The 15906-nt window shown below is 38.6% G+C and overlaps 1 protein-coding gene across 2 annotated transcripts in view; it reads right to left on the bottom strand.

Moving 5' to 3' along the window:
* Window positions 1-283: 283 nt before the first annotated feature.
* NSL1 (MAC/Perforin domain-containing protein) overlaps window positions 284-15906 on the bottom strand; it is a 38630-nt gene continuing 23007 nt past the window's right edge. For both annotated transcript variants that reach the window (XM_088886925.1, XM_010261998.3), the window contains exons 3-7: window positions 12136-12340; window positions 4240-4323; window positions 3931-4114; window positions 2635-2801; window positions 284-1239 (exon numbers count right to left, since the gene is read on the bottom strand). In XM_088886925.1, the coding sequence (XP_088743051.1) occupies window positions 556-1239; window positions 2635-2801; window positions 3931-4114; window positions 4240-4323; window positions 12136-12340 (1324 nt within the window). In that variant the 3' untranslated portion in view covers window positions 284-555. The remainder of the gene's footprint in view (window positions 1240-2634; window positions 2802-3930; window positions 4115-4239; window positions 4324-12135; window positions 12341-15906) is intronic.

The raw sequence follows: 15906 nt of genomic DNA, 5'->3' as shown, positions 1-15906 counted from the left end.
CATGAATTAGTCATGGATTGTTATATATATATATATATATACCTTATTCCCGCAAACCAAGCAGGCTCTTAGATTCTTAGCCGTTGATTGTAGTTAGAACAGATCATAGTGATTTAATCAGAGATTTGAGTTAATTGCGGCTTCTTGAAAGCTTGAATCACACCATAGATGAATTTGCTGAAATCACAGTTCTATGGTCCGCAAAGTTGAAATCATAGTTTGCCCAAGCTCACCCTGAACCGGTTCTTGAGTCACTGAAATCACAAATAGAACCGAACAATGATTTTAGCGCCAACCGTGGTTGAAACAATACGATTATATTGTATTAACCAATGTGCAGTGTTTCTACATGTATGAAAGACACAACAGAAACTAAGTCGTTTGCTTGGCAGTTGACATCAACCAATGATCCAGAGTAATTTCTCTGGCAAATGGCATCCCCTTGAATTTGCCAAATAAATTTCTATACATCTAGCCAGATTTACAACAAATTTTATGAAGCCCTTTAAACCCCCCTCAGCCCATTCAAAATTACAAAAAAGAAAAAAAGGTTAGTTAATCTTCATCATCGGAAATTATGGTCAACAATGAGTACTTGACTTTCAGTCTGATCTTCCCACCTTCCACACATAGCTTTGCTCCAGTGACCACCCAATATCCAGGCAGGTCCTCCGGGCCTCTTACCATTTCCTTCGTGTCCACAAAGCTTGACAGCTTTGGCATCCTCTTTTGGACAGGAGGTCCCCTCGGGTACAATGCTGAATTTATCTCCACTTTGTTTGGCTTCTCAGCTGGAACCTGCGTTGCACTAAATCTTGTGCTGATCATCGCTGAGATGATGCCTGATTTCCGAGATTGATTGCTGGGGCCATCCCACTCCGACCTACGGATCCTTGCAGATGCTACCATTGAGAAGCCAAGTCTCAAGAATAGAACCTTTCTCATCCCAACTACCCTCACCTCAAACCAGGCCTTGGTTACTATGGAGGGAGATTCATCAATACAGGCCCCATTGTACTGAACTGGTGCTGTGCAGACATGTGAAAAAATGCTCCATTTGACAGGCTCAAAGTAGGCTCGATCAACAGGCTCATCATCAGGCTTATGGCTGTAATCATCAGAAATTTGGAGGATCTCCGGAAGTGTTGCAAGATGTTGGAGATGGATTGCCAGGTACTCACTCCTCCGACCTTCCAAGTATAATCGGATTCCAGTTACTGGCCGATTTCCAGAGTCAACCTGCATGTGGTGGGTTTAGGAAGCTGGATACAACTAGGGTTATGCTTTACTGGATGGTATCTACCCAAAATTTTAGAGAAACCATTACATTTAGATAATTAACTACATATGCAGTTTCTGTGAGCAGATGCTACACATATGAGATCCTAAGCATGAAAACAAAAGTTTATCAACTGTCAATATCTGATGCAACCCACTATAATAAAATCACAAAAAACGTTTTTTTGTCACATTAAGCAATGCTGTCAAAGAAAGGCATGGTTTAAAATGTCCCTAAGTTTCCTAATATTTCTACGACATATTTCCATTTCCATGAGTAGCAACATAAAATTTTAGTGTAATCAACACATTCCCCAATGAACACTACCAACACTATACGAAGTACAAGAGATAGTATTATAACATAAGTTGGTGACAATATTGTAGATATGTAGAGTACCAATGTTATTACCTGACTAACTTGCGTGATTACTACTTTGAGTCAACTTGATATTCATTTCAAACATTAAGTTAAATATTTGCTTTTTTTGTGTAATAGATTATTCGGTTGATCTATTAGAACCATTTGTTTAATGATTTGGAGCAAGATAATAATTTAAAAAGGTTTGCTATACTTCTTTCATCATTTCATAAAATATTATTCTATATTTTTGCATATTTTACAATGTTTTCATACTATATTTCCAGCATGTTTCCTTTTTTTTGGACAACTGACATTTCCACCGCCACCGACATTTTAAACCTTGAAGAGAGGTGTTCTCAAATTACATCACAAGTATTCTACTATGTCACTATACAAAGTGAATACTGCACTTCTGACGCATGTGGTAAATATTCTTTACCAAAACAAAAGCCCGACTTCTTATAATCTCTTGCAAGCTTTTAAGCTTCTTGTGTTAGTGGGGTTTCCACTTTAATAAGCCATGCAAAGCATGTGCCTCCCTGCTAGTTACCATATCAAAAATCAACTTCATCAAATGGAACCACGTTGAAGTTTCTAGACCAATAAATTGGCACAAAACTTAGTTGGACACATCAGATTCTAATTGGCCTCACAAGATTAGTGAGTAATGTGAACTTAAGCAACATTAATTAGTTAATAAGGTGCTTGCTGTATTATTGAAAACAAGGAAGCATCCATGAAGAGCCTAGTAGTTAATTGTGATTTTTTTCTGCCCTGAAGACCAAATATAAAGATCATTGTTTTACTGACCCATATATACAATTATACACTAATATATCTGTAGGCCATGTCATCAAAACAGAAGACATGAGATATTCTGTATGCTCCCCAAAACCAACGAACTTCCAGCATGTAATCTGCCAAAGCATATTTTTCAATATTCTTAATTAATGAATACACCCATCTCATGCATAGGAGAACAAAAGACTTGCCTGGTCTGTGTTGACATAAAGCTTAGGGCCCATGAAGGTGAATTGCAATGATGGAGATCCATGTTTCCTGCGTTGAGGTCCAAGTGGGAGATCACCATACACAGGAGCCCATTGCCTAGGTAACTGGAATTCTAGAAATTGACGAAGTTCTTCTATTGGTGGCTTATCTGCATTAAATATCAATCCCCAGAGCAGAAAACAGCCAGTTCTTGGTCAAAGGAACACCAATGTAGATAATCGAGAAAAATGTAAGATATTGATACAATACATAAAACAGACAGATAATATTAACCTTCAAATACACATCAAACAATTGACTGATTCTAAATAAGGCCTAATTTCTTAGTAAAAATAGCAAAATAAAAAGATTGGGAAAATCCAAAACTACAATAAAAAAACATTTCATCATATCACTTTGAAAAGTTAGTTCTTTGACTTTTTTTTTTGTTATTTATTTTCAAAAGATAGGGGCCACTACTTGGTGTAGTGGTAAAGTGGGTTGACAAGCATGAGAAGACAGGTTTGAGTCTGAGGGCAGCCTTGGGACTATATCCAGTGTACCCCTCCCAAGACCCAAGATAGCTGGGACCAACATTGGATAATGTAAGACCCCAGATGAGAGGATGTCAGTTATGTAAAATATGTAAGACCAAATAGCTGAACTCCTGCCAAGGACAGAAAAACTAGTTAAGACTTGAGCTGTCATTATACAAAAAAGGCCCCTTCATGCATCTCCCTATGTGGTCTGTCTTCTGGAGAGTTTCTCTCTGTTGGGATCTACTTAATTTGAGAAGGGATAGACACCAAGCATCCTCTAACTCTATTAAGGTAGTGAGTAAATTGCAATGGAACATCCCCAAATTATTTTACTCCATCTAATCACATTGGCCAAGTATCCTATTACTGAGAAAAGACACTTGATTAGCTATCTTAGCTACCATTAACAGAGCAAGAACCTCAGCCTTGGTTGAGTTGTGTAATGTTGGAGATGTTGCATGGACTCTTCTAAATGAACAACATGTCCATGTTGGAGTCCCATACAACACTCCATGGATTCTTGTGGGAACTTCTACATAAATGTTCCTTTTTATCTCCTATCTTATTTGATATGATAAACAACGTACAAGATGAAGGCCATTTTTCTTATAAAACACTATTGGGTAAAAAAGGAAATGTTTTATACCCCACTTGCAGGTATATAATGTTCTATTTCAGAAAAAAAAATGAAATATAACCTTATCCACAAGCATCAATGTTTCAAGGAGATTAATTTAAAGGCTCAAGATATTCACTCACAGCGGAGGTAAAGATTCATTGCATGGCATAAGAATCCACTTCCTTGAATTCCACTTAAGAGAGAAACTATAGGCACAAATGTCATTGATATGACATTAGGTGACTGTGATATAGTTGAAAGCCATTGGTTATGACCTTGACCCCCATCTATTCCTCCCTTTCGAACAGGAACAATGACTATATCCTGCATGAAGGAAAGGAAAAATACCAGCTTTGCTCAAATTGAACTTCCCAATGGATGCATTTCTACAAAGAAAGTCTGGGAAAGAGAAAAATGAAGATGATAATGTTACAAATGGAGAAGCTCACATCCTTCTTTGAGTGAGAAATAATGGGGGATCTCATTGAGTTTGCAATAGCAGCATGACATTCCCAAGGCATAAATTGTGTGTCCTGAAAAAATGTCAGTTTTGAGTGATTAGACTAACAATTTCTCCTAATCATGTTTATGTTTTTTTAACCTTTTTCATTCCTTTTGTCATTGCTAACCTTAGAATCATCAAATGCTCACCAAAGATCAAGTATATTAGAATAGATTAACAGTATTTTAACTTTTACTTTTTTATTTACATTCTTCTTTTAATATATTGCTACTATAGAAACCTCAAAATTTCATAGACATCTATTTTATCTGCAGATATCGACACAAACACATAATTTCAGTATTTCCATTTCAGCTAATCTTTCAATAAATTATGCAATTTAGAGATACAGTTATATTATAATGGTTTTAGATTTTGTCTATATTTTTTTTTTCATTTTTATTTTCATTCTATAAAAGAAGATTAATCCGTCTTGTGATTCATCAAATCAATGTGCATCTGATATTGTCTAGAGAAAATAGTATATTTTCTTGTATAAGCAATTTCGCCCTGTTTTCCTTTTAACCACAAGAAGCTATGGAAAGTAAAACATAACTTTACATGAGAATCTTGGAATATTACCAAATTCTAAGTGTTCCACTTTCCTTTGTTTCCCCATTTTTGTAACTTTTTCCCTCACTTCCTTCTGTTATTATATTAAGAAACCACACCTTCATCCAAGGCTTTTACCCATGGAGGTGCAGAATAGCATTTTTTCTTCTTTTTCTTTTTTGTTAAAAACATAAAAAACATTAATAGCAAAAGAAAATCTACAAGATCAGACAACACATAATAACATTTTTATTTGCAATATAGTATGTGTGTGCATTCCAATTAATAATTTACAATTTACAGATATAGTTATATTTTAATGGTTTTAGATTTTTTCTATATATATTTTTTATTTTTTATTTTCATTCTATATAAGAAGATTAATCAGACTTGTGATTCATCAAATCAATGTGCATCTGATATAGCTTAAAGAAAGTAGTATACTTTCTTGTATAAGCAATTTCACCCTGTTTTCCTTTTAACCACAAGTAGCTAGTAAAAGTAAAACATATCTTTACATGCATGTCTTGGAACATTATCAAATTATAAGTGCTCCATTTTCCTTTTTTCCCCCTTTTTGAAACTTTTTCCCTCACTTCCTTCTGCTATTAAATTAAGGAACCACACCTTTACCCAGAAGGCTTTTATCCAAGACATGCATGTAAAGATAACAAGGGAAAAGCATAAGTTTGACTTTTTACAAGATCAGATATGTTTGATAATGTTCAAGATAACAGAAAGTTAATAGAAAAAGTTTAAAAAGCATATCTTTACATGCATTTCTTTTCTTTCTTGTTAAAAAGCATAAGAAAGTTAATAGAAAAAGAAAATTTACAAGATCAGATAACACATAATAACATTTTTATTTGCATATAGTATGTGTGTACACTCCAATCAAAGTTTAAATGTTAAGATCACATCCTAGTGCAGTTGATATTCTATACATCACTTGACACCAAAATATACTAGAAGAAAAAGCAGCACAAGTTTGACTTTTTATGTCCTCATCTAAAGGAGGAACACCCAAACATGGTAATATTACCATCAATTGCCCCACTGCAAAGTCCATGACCCACACAATCTCAAACTCTACACATCACCAAGAATATTATGATATAGGAAGCAAACAGTTGACACTTAACTTTTGTGGTGAATTGTTTATTTATGCCTCTTGACAGTGTAGCCGGCCAGAGATAAGTGGAAGAGGAGAGAAGAGAAGAGAAGAAGAAGAGAAGAGAAGAGAGGAGAGAAGAGAGAGGGTTTGCAATGTAACAGTACTGGTGGCGCCAGTGTTTATTTTACTATATATAGGGCGACAGAAATAACAAGGGAAAAGACCCTTGTGCCCCTAAGTACAATAACAGACATAACAGAAATAAAAAAACGAAATAAAAAAACACTTTATTAGCCAAACAGGCCCTAACATCTGCAACTAAGTTATTTTAACATTATTCCAACACTCCCCCTCAAGTTGGAGCATAGATGTCAATCATGCCCAACTTGTCACACAAATCTTTGTGCCGCACATGATGAAGACCTTTGGTGAAGATATCTGCAAGTTGCTCTTCCGAGCTGACATATGGTGTGCACACTTCTCCACTTTCAAGTTTCTCTCTGATAAAATGCTTGTCCACTTCAATGTGTTTCGTCCTATCATGCAGAACTGGATTAGCAGCAATATTGATGGCAGCTTTATTGTCACAGTAGAGTGACGTAGGATTGCTTACTGCGAAACCCAATTCACCTAACAGATTTCTTATCCACATAATTTCCGCAACCTCATGAGCCATCACTCTATACTCTGCTTCAGCACTGGATCTAGTCACCACACTTTGTTTTTTGCTTCTCCATGTGACAAGGTTTCCTCCTACAAAGGCACAATAACCACTGGTAGACTTTCGGTCATTGACTGCTCCTGCCCAATCTGCATCAGTATATACTTCCACTTTTAAGTGACTGTGTTTCTAGAACAACAAACCAGCTCCAGGAAACTTCTTGAGATATCTCAAGATCCTCTCTGTAGCCTCAAAGTGAGTTGTCCTCGGGCTGTGCATGAATTGACTAAGGACACCCACTGCATAGGCAATATCAGGCCTGGTCATAAACAAATACAGAAGTCTCCCCACGAGTCTCTGGAACATCTTTACATCTTTCAAAAGCTCTCCCTGACTGTCTCCCAGATGGTGATTAGGTTCAATAGGTGAATCAGATGGTTTTACCCCCAACTTGCCTGTATCTTCTAGTAGATCTAGTACATACTTCCGTTGGGAAATAAAGATGCCCTTGTGAGAGCGGGCAACTTCAATTCCAAGAAAGTATCGTAAGGGGCCTAGATCCTTCACCTCAAATTTAGTGGCTAAGAATTTTTTTAGTCTTTGGATTTCAGCCTCCCAATCTCCTGTGATCACTATGTCATCCACATACACAATAAGAGCTGCAATTTTACCTTCACCTCTTTTTACAAACAGGGTATGATCTGACTGGCATTGTTTGAATCCCATCTGTTGGACTGCTAAATGGAACTTACTAAACCAAGCCCGAGGTGATTGTTTCAACCCACATAGGGACTTTTTTAACCTGCACACCTTTTGTTCACTGCCTTTGGCACAGAACCCTGGGGGTTGGGTCATGTACACCTCCTCTTCCAAGTCACCATTCAAGAAGGCATTCTTGATGTCCAATTGGTGAAGATCCCAATCAAGATTTTCTGCTAAGGAAAGGAGAATCCGGATGGAGTTCATCTTCGCTACTGGAGCAAAAGTCTCTGCATAGTCTACTCCATATACCTGTGTGAAGCCTCTTGCTACCAGTCTAGCCTTGTACCTTTCAACAGTTCCATCAACTTTGTGTTTCACTGTGAACACCCACTTGCACCCCACTAGTTCCTTCCCCTCAGGAAGATCTACCAACTCCCACGTACCATTTTTGTGTAAGGCATCAATTTCTTCCTGCATTGCATCCGTCCATTCAGGTTTTGACAAAGCTTCTACCACGGTCTTAGGGATGGGGACACTATCCACAGAAGAGAGAAAGGCACAGTACGAAGGTGAAACATGCTCATAGGACACAAAGTTAGAGATAGGATGATTAGTGGTACAAGATCTAACACCCTTTCTCTTAGCAATAGGAATATTAAGATCATTGGGGACAGGTGAATCAACATTTAAAGGAGCAATGGGAGCAAATGTACCTGGCTGATGAGACGGATCTGCCTCGGGTGAATCCGATGATGTTGGTTGCATAGTGTCCGGCTCCATGGCTCTTGAACTCTGCTGGCTCTTATGGCGATGATGAAAAACCCGGAACGGAGGAGGATCGGGTAAAGGAGGTAGTAGTTGAATCTGAGTCGTCGCCTGTTTCTCCTCAACCCTACTCTCCCCCTGAGGAGAAACCGAGAAGAACGGTTGACTCTCAAAGAATGAGACATCAATGGAAATATAGTATTTGCGGGCAATGGGATCATAGCAACGATACCCCTTTTGAGATGAAGGGTAACCAAGAAAAACACAAGGAATAGCCCGAGGGTCAAGTTTACCACAAGTAGGTGATAGGTTGTGGACAAAACAACGACACCCAAAAACATGCATCGGAATGGTGGACAGCGGGGCTGTAGGGAACAAGAGCTGATGTGGGGCCTTATACTCTAGTAGCCGAGAGGGTATGCGATTGATGATATATGTCGCACACAATACTACATCCATCCAGAACTGTTTTGGCACATTCATATGAATCAGCAAGCCACGAGCAACTTCGAGAAGGTGACGGTTTTTTCGTTCAGCCACACCATTTTGTTGGGGTGTCCTGGCACAAGAGCTTCGCTGAAGTGACCCACTCGAAACAAAGAACTTCGTGAGATCACTATGGAAATATTCCTTTGCATTGTCCGACTGGAAAATATGAATTTCCGTTTGGAACTGAGTGAACACCATGCGTTGAAAATCTTTCACAATTTGTGGCACTTCATCTCAAGATCGCATAGGGTAAACCCAAGTGTATCGAGAATAATCATCAATCAAAGTAACAAAATACTTATAACCAGCCGCAATAGGTAGAGTAACAGGGCCCCAAACATCAGAATAAACAATATGAAATGGAAATTCAGATCTTTTATTTCTTAAAGGTAAAGAACTTCTACAATGCTTACTCAACTGACAAGTTTGATACTATAACTGACTCACTGACAAGGACTCAAACAACTTTGGGAACATAACTTTTAACGACTCAAAAGAAAGATGACCTAAACGACTATGCCATAAATAGGCTTGACTCTCACTCGACGAACTTGTGGACTCAGTCGCCACTAGACCAGCATTATTCTCCAACACGTAGAGACCATCCACCATGCTTCCTCTACCAATCGTCTTCCCCGAGGTCAAATCCTAAAACACACATGAAGACGGAAAAAAGGTGACTGAGCAGTTCAAAGAGTGAGTAATACTACTAATGGACAGCAAATTAATAGGTAATTTCGAAACATGCAGGACATTAGGAAGAGTAAGGCCAAGTGGGAGAGATATGGTGCCTCGGCCAGCTATGGTAGATAAAGAACCATCAGCCAGTCTTACCTTATCTCTCCCAGAGAGAAGGTTATATGTCTGGAACAAATTTGACTTACCGGTCATGTGGTTTGAGGCTCCGGAGTCAATAATCCAAGGTGAATCAGTAGTATGAGATGACACATGGAAGGCTGTGGCATTACCTGATGTAGACGTAAATGAGGTAGGAGTAGGCCCAGAATCCACCTGGCGGAGAGTCCTACCATACAATTCCAAATGTTCACGGAAGGATTTGATAATATCTTCCTTAGGGTCAGAACCGGGATGTCTCTCCTGAGTTATGGAAGGACTAGTCTCTGTCGATGCCATATTAGCTGAGTTATACCTTTTTTGATTCTGCTGGCCTGGTTTCTTGCCCTGATCCGGTGCTGACTTCTTACCCAAATCCTGTGCCCATTTAGGTTTTCCATGGAGGTCCCAGCATGTATCTTTAGTGTGTCGTGTCTTCTGGCAGTGAGTGCATCAAAGCTTGCTTTTATCTTCTGATTTTTTTTGAGTGTCACCCTTTTTAAAGCCACCTCCGACATTTGTATCTGAATTTCCCCGGACCGCTAGGGCAACTGACTCCCCTTCTACACCATTCATCACACTTCTTCTGCTTTCTTCTGACTGTACCAAGGCATACACCTCCTGGACTGATGGCAAGTCCTTACTACCCAAGATCTGTACCCTGATGGACTCATATGACGAATTCAGCCCTAGGAGGAAGGCAAACACGCGTTGCTGTGATACAAGTGACTTATAGGCCTTTGCATCTTCATCACACTTCCAATTCACATTCTGATAGTGATCAAGTTCTTTCCATATTGATGTCAAATCAGAATAGTACATCGAGAGACTCCTCTCCCCCTGCTTGCAAGTAGAAGATTCAACTTGTAGTTGATATATCTTGGCATAGTGTCTCTGTTCTGAATAAGTGGACTTCGCTTGTTCCCATATCTCACAAGCAGTTTCAGCTCACATAAAAGTCTTCCTTACACGTGGCAGCATTGAAACCAAGAGCCAAGACATCACCATACTGTTCTCTTGGTTCCACCTATCATGCTCAGCACTTCCATACTTCGGTTCCTTTACTCTCCCATTGATGTATCCTATTCGCCCCCTAGCAGTGATGTAGAGTTTTATCCCCCTAGACCACTCAAGGTAATTCAGACCATCAAAGGGAATGACAGCCATGGGAAAGCTCATATCCATTCCCCCACTCACTCCATTGTGGCTCCCTGAGATCTCTGAAGTAGCAGAATTCTCAGTCGACATGGTCAAGCAGTTAATCAGTCCCAAACACCAGACTTAGGACCCCTCCTTACTCCACAAAACAATGCTCCACTCAGTTCACACACACACTCGGGTTTACCAACCAGATTGAGCACAAACAGTACCAAATTCCGGACAAAAACTGAGGTAATATTCGGCAGATTTCAGACCTGTATAGTTTTATCAGTCCCCACCTACCAGAATTCCAGAATGTCTAACAGCCACTAATCAGCAGGAGAGATCCTTCTTACTTATAGTCAACTCAAACCATTGAGAAGACAGGTCACCATTGACCTACAGTTGTCTTAACACATGAACAGGATCACACGATCCAAGAAAACTAGGGTTACACAGGTTCGACAGCATTCAGCCGCCCCAGATTCATAGGGTTTTCACTCGGCACATGACCAAGGAGAGTAAAGAAGAGAATAAATAGGGAGAACTGTACCAGTTGTAGCTATTCTGTAGTCCAGAATCAGATTTCTTTTCTGCTAGTCTGTTCGATCTGTTCTTTGGGTTGATCGATCTTCTCTTGACGGTAGGGTTGATCGATCTGCTCTCTTTTAATCAGCATTCCCGCTCTGATACCATCTTGACAGTGTAGCCGGCCAGAGATAAGTGGAAGAGGAGAGAAGAGAAGAGAAGAAGAAGAGAAGAGAAGAGAGGAGAGAAGAGAGAGGGTTTGCAATGTAACAGTACTGGTGGCGCCAGTGTTTATTTTACTATATATAGGGCGACAGAAATAACAAGGGAAAAGACCCTTGTGCCCCTGAGTACAATAACAGAAATAAAAAAACGAAATAAAAAAAATACTTTAATTAGCCAAACAGGCCCTAACATTTGCAACTAAGTTATTTTAACATTATTCCACCAATGCCTAAATCTGAAGCTAGAAGAGTAACTGTCTCAGCTCCATCACTCTACATGTGGTCCAAGCTTTGAGGGGGCAAAATTTTGCCCATTTGGCTTGATTTTAATACCATTAGATACATAGTTAAACCATACATAGGACATGCCCAATATTATGCAACTGGAATATTAATTAAGTGGACTTATGAACAACTAATAATAAATAAGATTCTTAATTATTACGTTAAAGTTTATTTTAGGATTATTTGGACACATATTGGTTTTAGAAGTTCTTTTATTTTGAAAAAATTTATGTCAACTTTGTAATGGGTCAAAAGAATCAATCTTTAGAAGTATTTAGGAGTTTCTTTGGAATTTCAAAGTAAGACAAACTTAAAGTTAGTTTTAATTTTTTTCCCAGAGATTAAGAATCTTCAGTTTATTAAGTATGGCAATGACCTATTTTTATTGATGAGATTGATACTCAAGAATTTGTAATAGTATTTACTAGGATAATACTCAAGAATTTTTGTTCTTTGTGCCAACTCAATTAAAGGCCTCATATGACACATCTTTGATTCCCTAAGGAAAACCATTATTATTAACACAAAAAAAATTGGAATTCCAAGTACCTTCAATTTTCTTGATAGTTCATCAGCATTGAGGATCAAGCCTCCATTGACATCTTCATGAAATCTCTCATCAGCTAACTGCTTTAAAAGCTTCTGCACTTCATTTGGCTGGAGATTTGAGTTCTGTAGCTGCTTAATATGAATTACATCCTTACCTCCCATCTTCACTCCAACAATAATATGAGTACCATATTTTTCAATAAACCTGAAGAATCATGTTACGGAAAGGAAAATTCAGAAGCAGGCACTATGTAGAACAAACATGCATACTTTGAAATTGAAATACAATGATTTAACTGAAATTTATTTGCAATTAAACATGAAAAAGTAACTTATTGACAAGTTGTGCTGCACCTAGTCAATAAAATTTCATTTTCCTTTAAAATAAATGGTCTATTCTCCAATCAATTCAAAGCAAGAACCCATTCCATGTTCAAGAGTTCCGCCATTCACATTTGTTAGTCACAAAAAGAAGGCCATTACCCAATGTTGGTCCCAGCCATCTGGGGTCTTGAGAGGGACAGACTGGATACAGACCTAATCTTTGGCATTTTTGCACAGTGGCTGCCCTTAGACCCAAAAATGCATTCTCATGCTTGTCAACCCAAGATTTTACCATTACACCAACCAATGGTCCTTATTTGCTAGAATCCCACATCTAAAAAATAATAATAATATAAAGAAATAAAAGGAAAAGAAGAAAAACTGCATACAACCATATTTTCCCTTGAGAAGCTCCAATGTGATATTTTGTGGGAAGGGGGTGGTGAGAGAAAGAAACATCTAGTTGGTTGGGATCAGGTTTGCAAACCCAAGGAAATTGGGGGTCTTGGCCTAGGACATATCAAGGAAAGGAACCAAGCTCTTTTAGGGAAGTGGCTATGGAGATTCCCAATTGAGATAGATGCTATGTGGGCTTCTATCATCAGCATTAAGTATGGAAGGCATGCCAACGGTTGGGATCACAAAGTGCAGTTGAATCGAGTAAAAGCTTCTAACCCTAGGAAAGGTATTTCTTTGACTTTCGCCTCTTTCATTTCTTTCACCAGATATAAAGTGGGTAATAGGCTGAAAATCAAGTTTTGGACTGATCTTTGGTGTGGGGGGGGGGGGGGGGGGGGAGGGGGCAAATACCTTGGCAAACGCTTTTCCACTGTTAATTCCTGTATTCAACCCTCACCCTCTGGTTTTAACTGGAACCTTTAAGAAACTTAGAGATTGATGAGATAGCAAACCTTTTAAGTTCTCCAAGTGAGGTTTACATTTCCTCAACAAACCCAGACCAACGCATTTGGAAACTTCAACCTGATGGCAGATTCTCAACTAAGTCCTTCTTTAGAGCCTTGGTTATGGAATCCTCCAACTCTAATTTTCACCACAAGAGGGTTTGGTGCTCCAATATTCCCCCTGTTTGGGAGGCCTGCCTTCACAAAATCAACACTTACGACTTGGTTTAGAAGAAGAATAAAGGCAATTGTTTATCTCCCCCATGCTTGTCCTTTACATCTGAAAGAAGGTGAATCCACTGATCACCTTTTTCTTCACTGCCCAGAAACAAGGAAATTCTAGTTTTACTTCCTTAATCTGGTAGGGTAAATCTGGGTCTTTCCTAGAAGTTTAATTGATTTCATATGGCAATGGAGGCATAGTGGTCCTGGAAGCAGGGGGAAAATTTATTGGTGCACAATTGCCCAAGCAGTGTTATGGTGTGTTTGGGAAGAAAGAAGCAATCGCCTCTTTGAAAAGAAAACCAGATCCTTATCTTTGAATGGCTTATCTTTGAAAAGAAAACCAGAAAGAAGCAATCGCCTTTACTCTCCCACATTACTTTCTTGGGCAATCAATGGGCCTCTATATCTACAGAGTTCAATGGCTTATCTTTGAATGATTTGCAAAGAAATTTGGGGAAAATCCTGTTCTCCTCACTAGGACCTTCTAGGTCTAGCAGGTCAATTGCTATTCCTGCAAGGTTGGTATCAAGCTAACTTTAAATTTTGATGGCAGTGCTTTGGGAAACCCTAGAGCTGCTGGGATTGGTGGAGTTTTTAGAGGAAGGGAGGAAAGCATTATGTGGGCATTTAGTGGTTGTGAACGTTGGAAAAACCCGTCTATTCACTTCATGGCTGAGTAGATGGAGTCGCCACCCATCAGAATAGATAACTGGGAGTGATGGGCCTCCCGGAATTGCATTTTTCAAAATTAATCAAATGCTAGTGACTCCGCACTTCTCGGCCTAAACAAGGATAGTCTAGGCAAGTTGAAAGAAAGAGAGAAGGAAGGGGTTAGGCACCCCTCTTTCCGGTCAGTGTAAATGAAGATGGGTGGTGACTGTGAAATCCTCTCTGATTTTTAAAACAATGAAAACTCTTGGAGATTGAGAGCCTGCATTCCCCAACGACTTGAAGATGGGTGGTGACTGTGAAATCCTCTCTCTCTCTTCCTCTAGGCCAGATCCCTTTTGGATGTAGGGACCTGAGCAAAAGGGTTAGATAATACCTCCCACCCCTTTTCTATCAGAACCCCCACCTTCGGACTCAGCTATCTAGCCAGAGGAATTAAGAGAGCGAAATCGTCACCCCTAAAAGCAGAAGAGAACGCAGGTGCCCCGAAACTCACAAGAACACAGCAAAAGAATATAAAAAGAAGAAAGACAAATATGATAAAAACTTTCTAAAACTAAAGATTAAAATGCCTACAGAAATCGGCCTATGAACCTAATACAATTGCGAGGTAAGAAGTTACCTCTATGTACCTTCCCGTTGATGGGGTGATGTTGCTGCAAAATCTTTCAGAGAGTATTTGGCTATGGAATAAGGTTTTGGAGTGAGAATATTTGGTTGAACCCACTGATGAAATTCACAATAGCAAGGAAGACTATCGATTAGTGTTGTAGGCACATAGTTTTCAAGGCACCAAGGCGAGGCTAGGCAACAGGGGGGTGCCTTGTCGCCTAGGCGATGGATTTTTTTATGTTAAAAACATAGATCCTAGGGTAGTTCCCTAGGTACCATAACCATATTTCCTTAATAATTATTCATAATTTTCAAAAGAAAGTATAAAGTTCATATCAAAGTATAGAAAATCAACATATTTATGAGAAGAAAAAGAAGGAAAATAAAACTCAAAAAATACAGGGGCTGAACCCTTATTTTTGTTATAGGAAAAGAAGAAAAGAAAAAGTATTGGTAGTAGTAGTAGTAGTAGAAGAAGAAGAATATATGGAAGAAGAAAATGTGCTGATTACATAAAATTTTAAGTTCTTCCTTACTTATTGGTTCAGATTTTGAAGTCTTTGAGGGTTCAATACAGCATTTAGCAATGTTTGTGTTGATTAAACCCTAATAAATAAGAAAATAATAAAAAGAAATTAGAATATAAACTAACAAAATGATTATTTTAGTTTAATAATGTCTATTTTATAATTATGATCTCAAAAAAGAATGAACAATAAAGTATTGTAGAGAACACTAATGTGGACCCCACTAAGGTGGTCCCCATTGTTCGTATGTCAGCAATAAGTTATGATTAGGATTAGTTCTTTATGATAAGATTAGGACTAGTCTTTTATAAGATTAGGATTAGTCTTTTTTCAGCTTTATCTTATCTTGCCATGTAAGCAATTTAGGGCGGCTGTTTAAACACATCAACCCAACTCTCTTTTATCAAAATCTCTCTCTCTCTCTCTCTCTCTCTCTCTTTTCTTATTTTTTCCTTCTCCTTTTTAAGTGTTTGTTCAATCTTGAGCAACTACTAGTATTTTATAGTAGAGAG

The sequence above is a fragment of the Nelumbo nucifera genome, chromosome 1, assembly GCF_055504915.1.
Source record: "Nelumbo nucifera cultivar China Antique chromosome 1, China Antique-T2T, whole genome shotgun sequence".
Lineage (NCBI taxonomy): Eukaryota > Viridiplantae > Streptophyta > Magnoliopsida > Proteales > Nelumbonaceae > Nelumbo > Nelumbo nucifera.
This window is presented reverse-complemented; position numbering and strand designations above follow the sequence as displayed.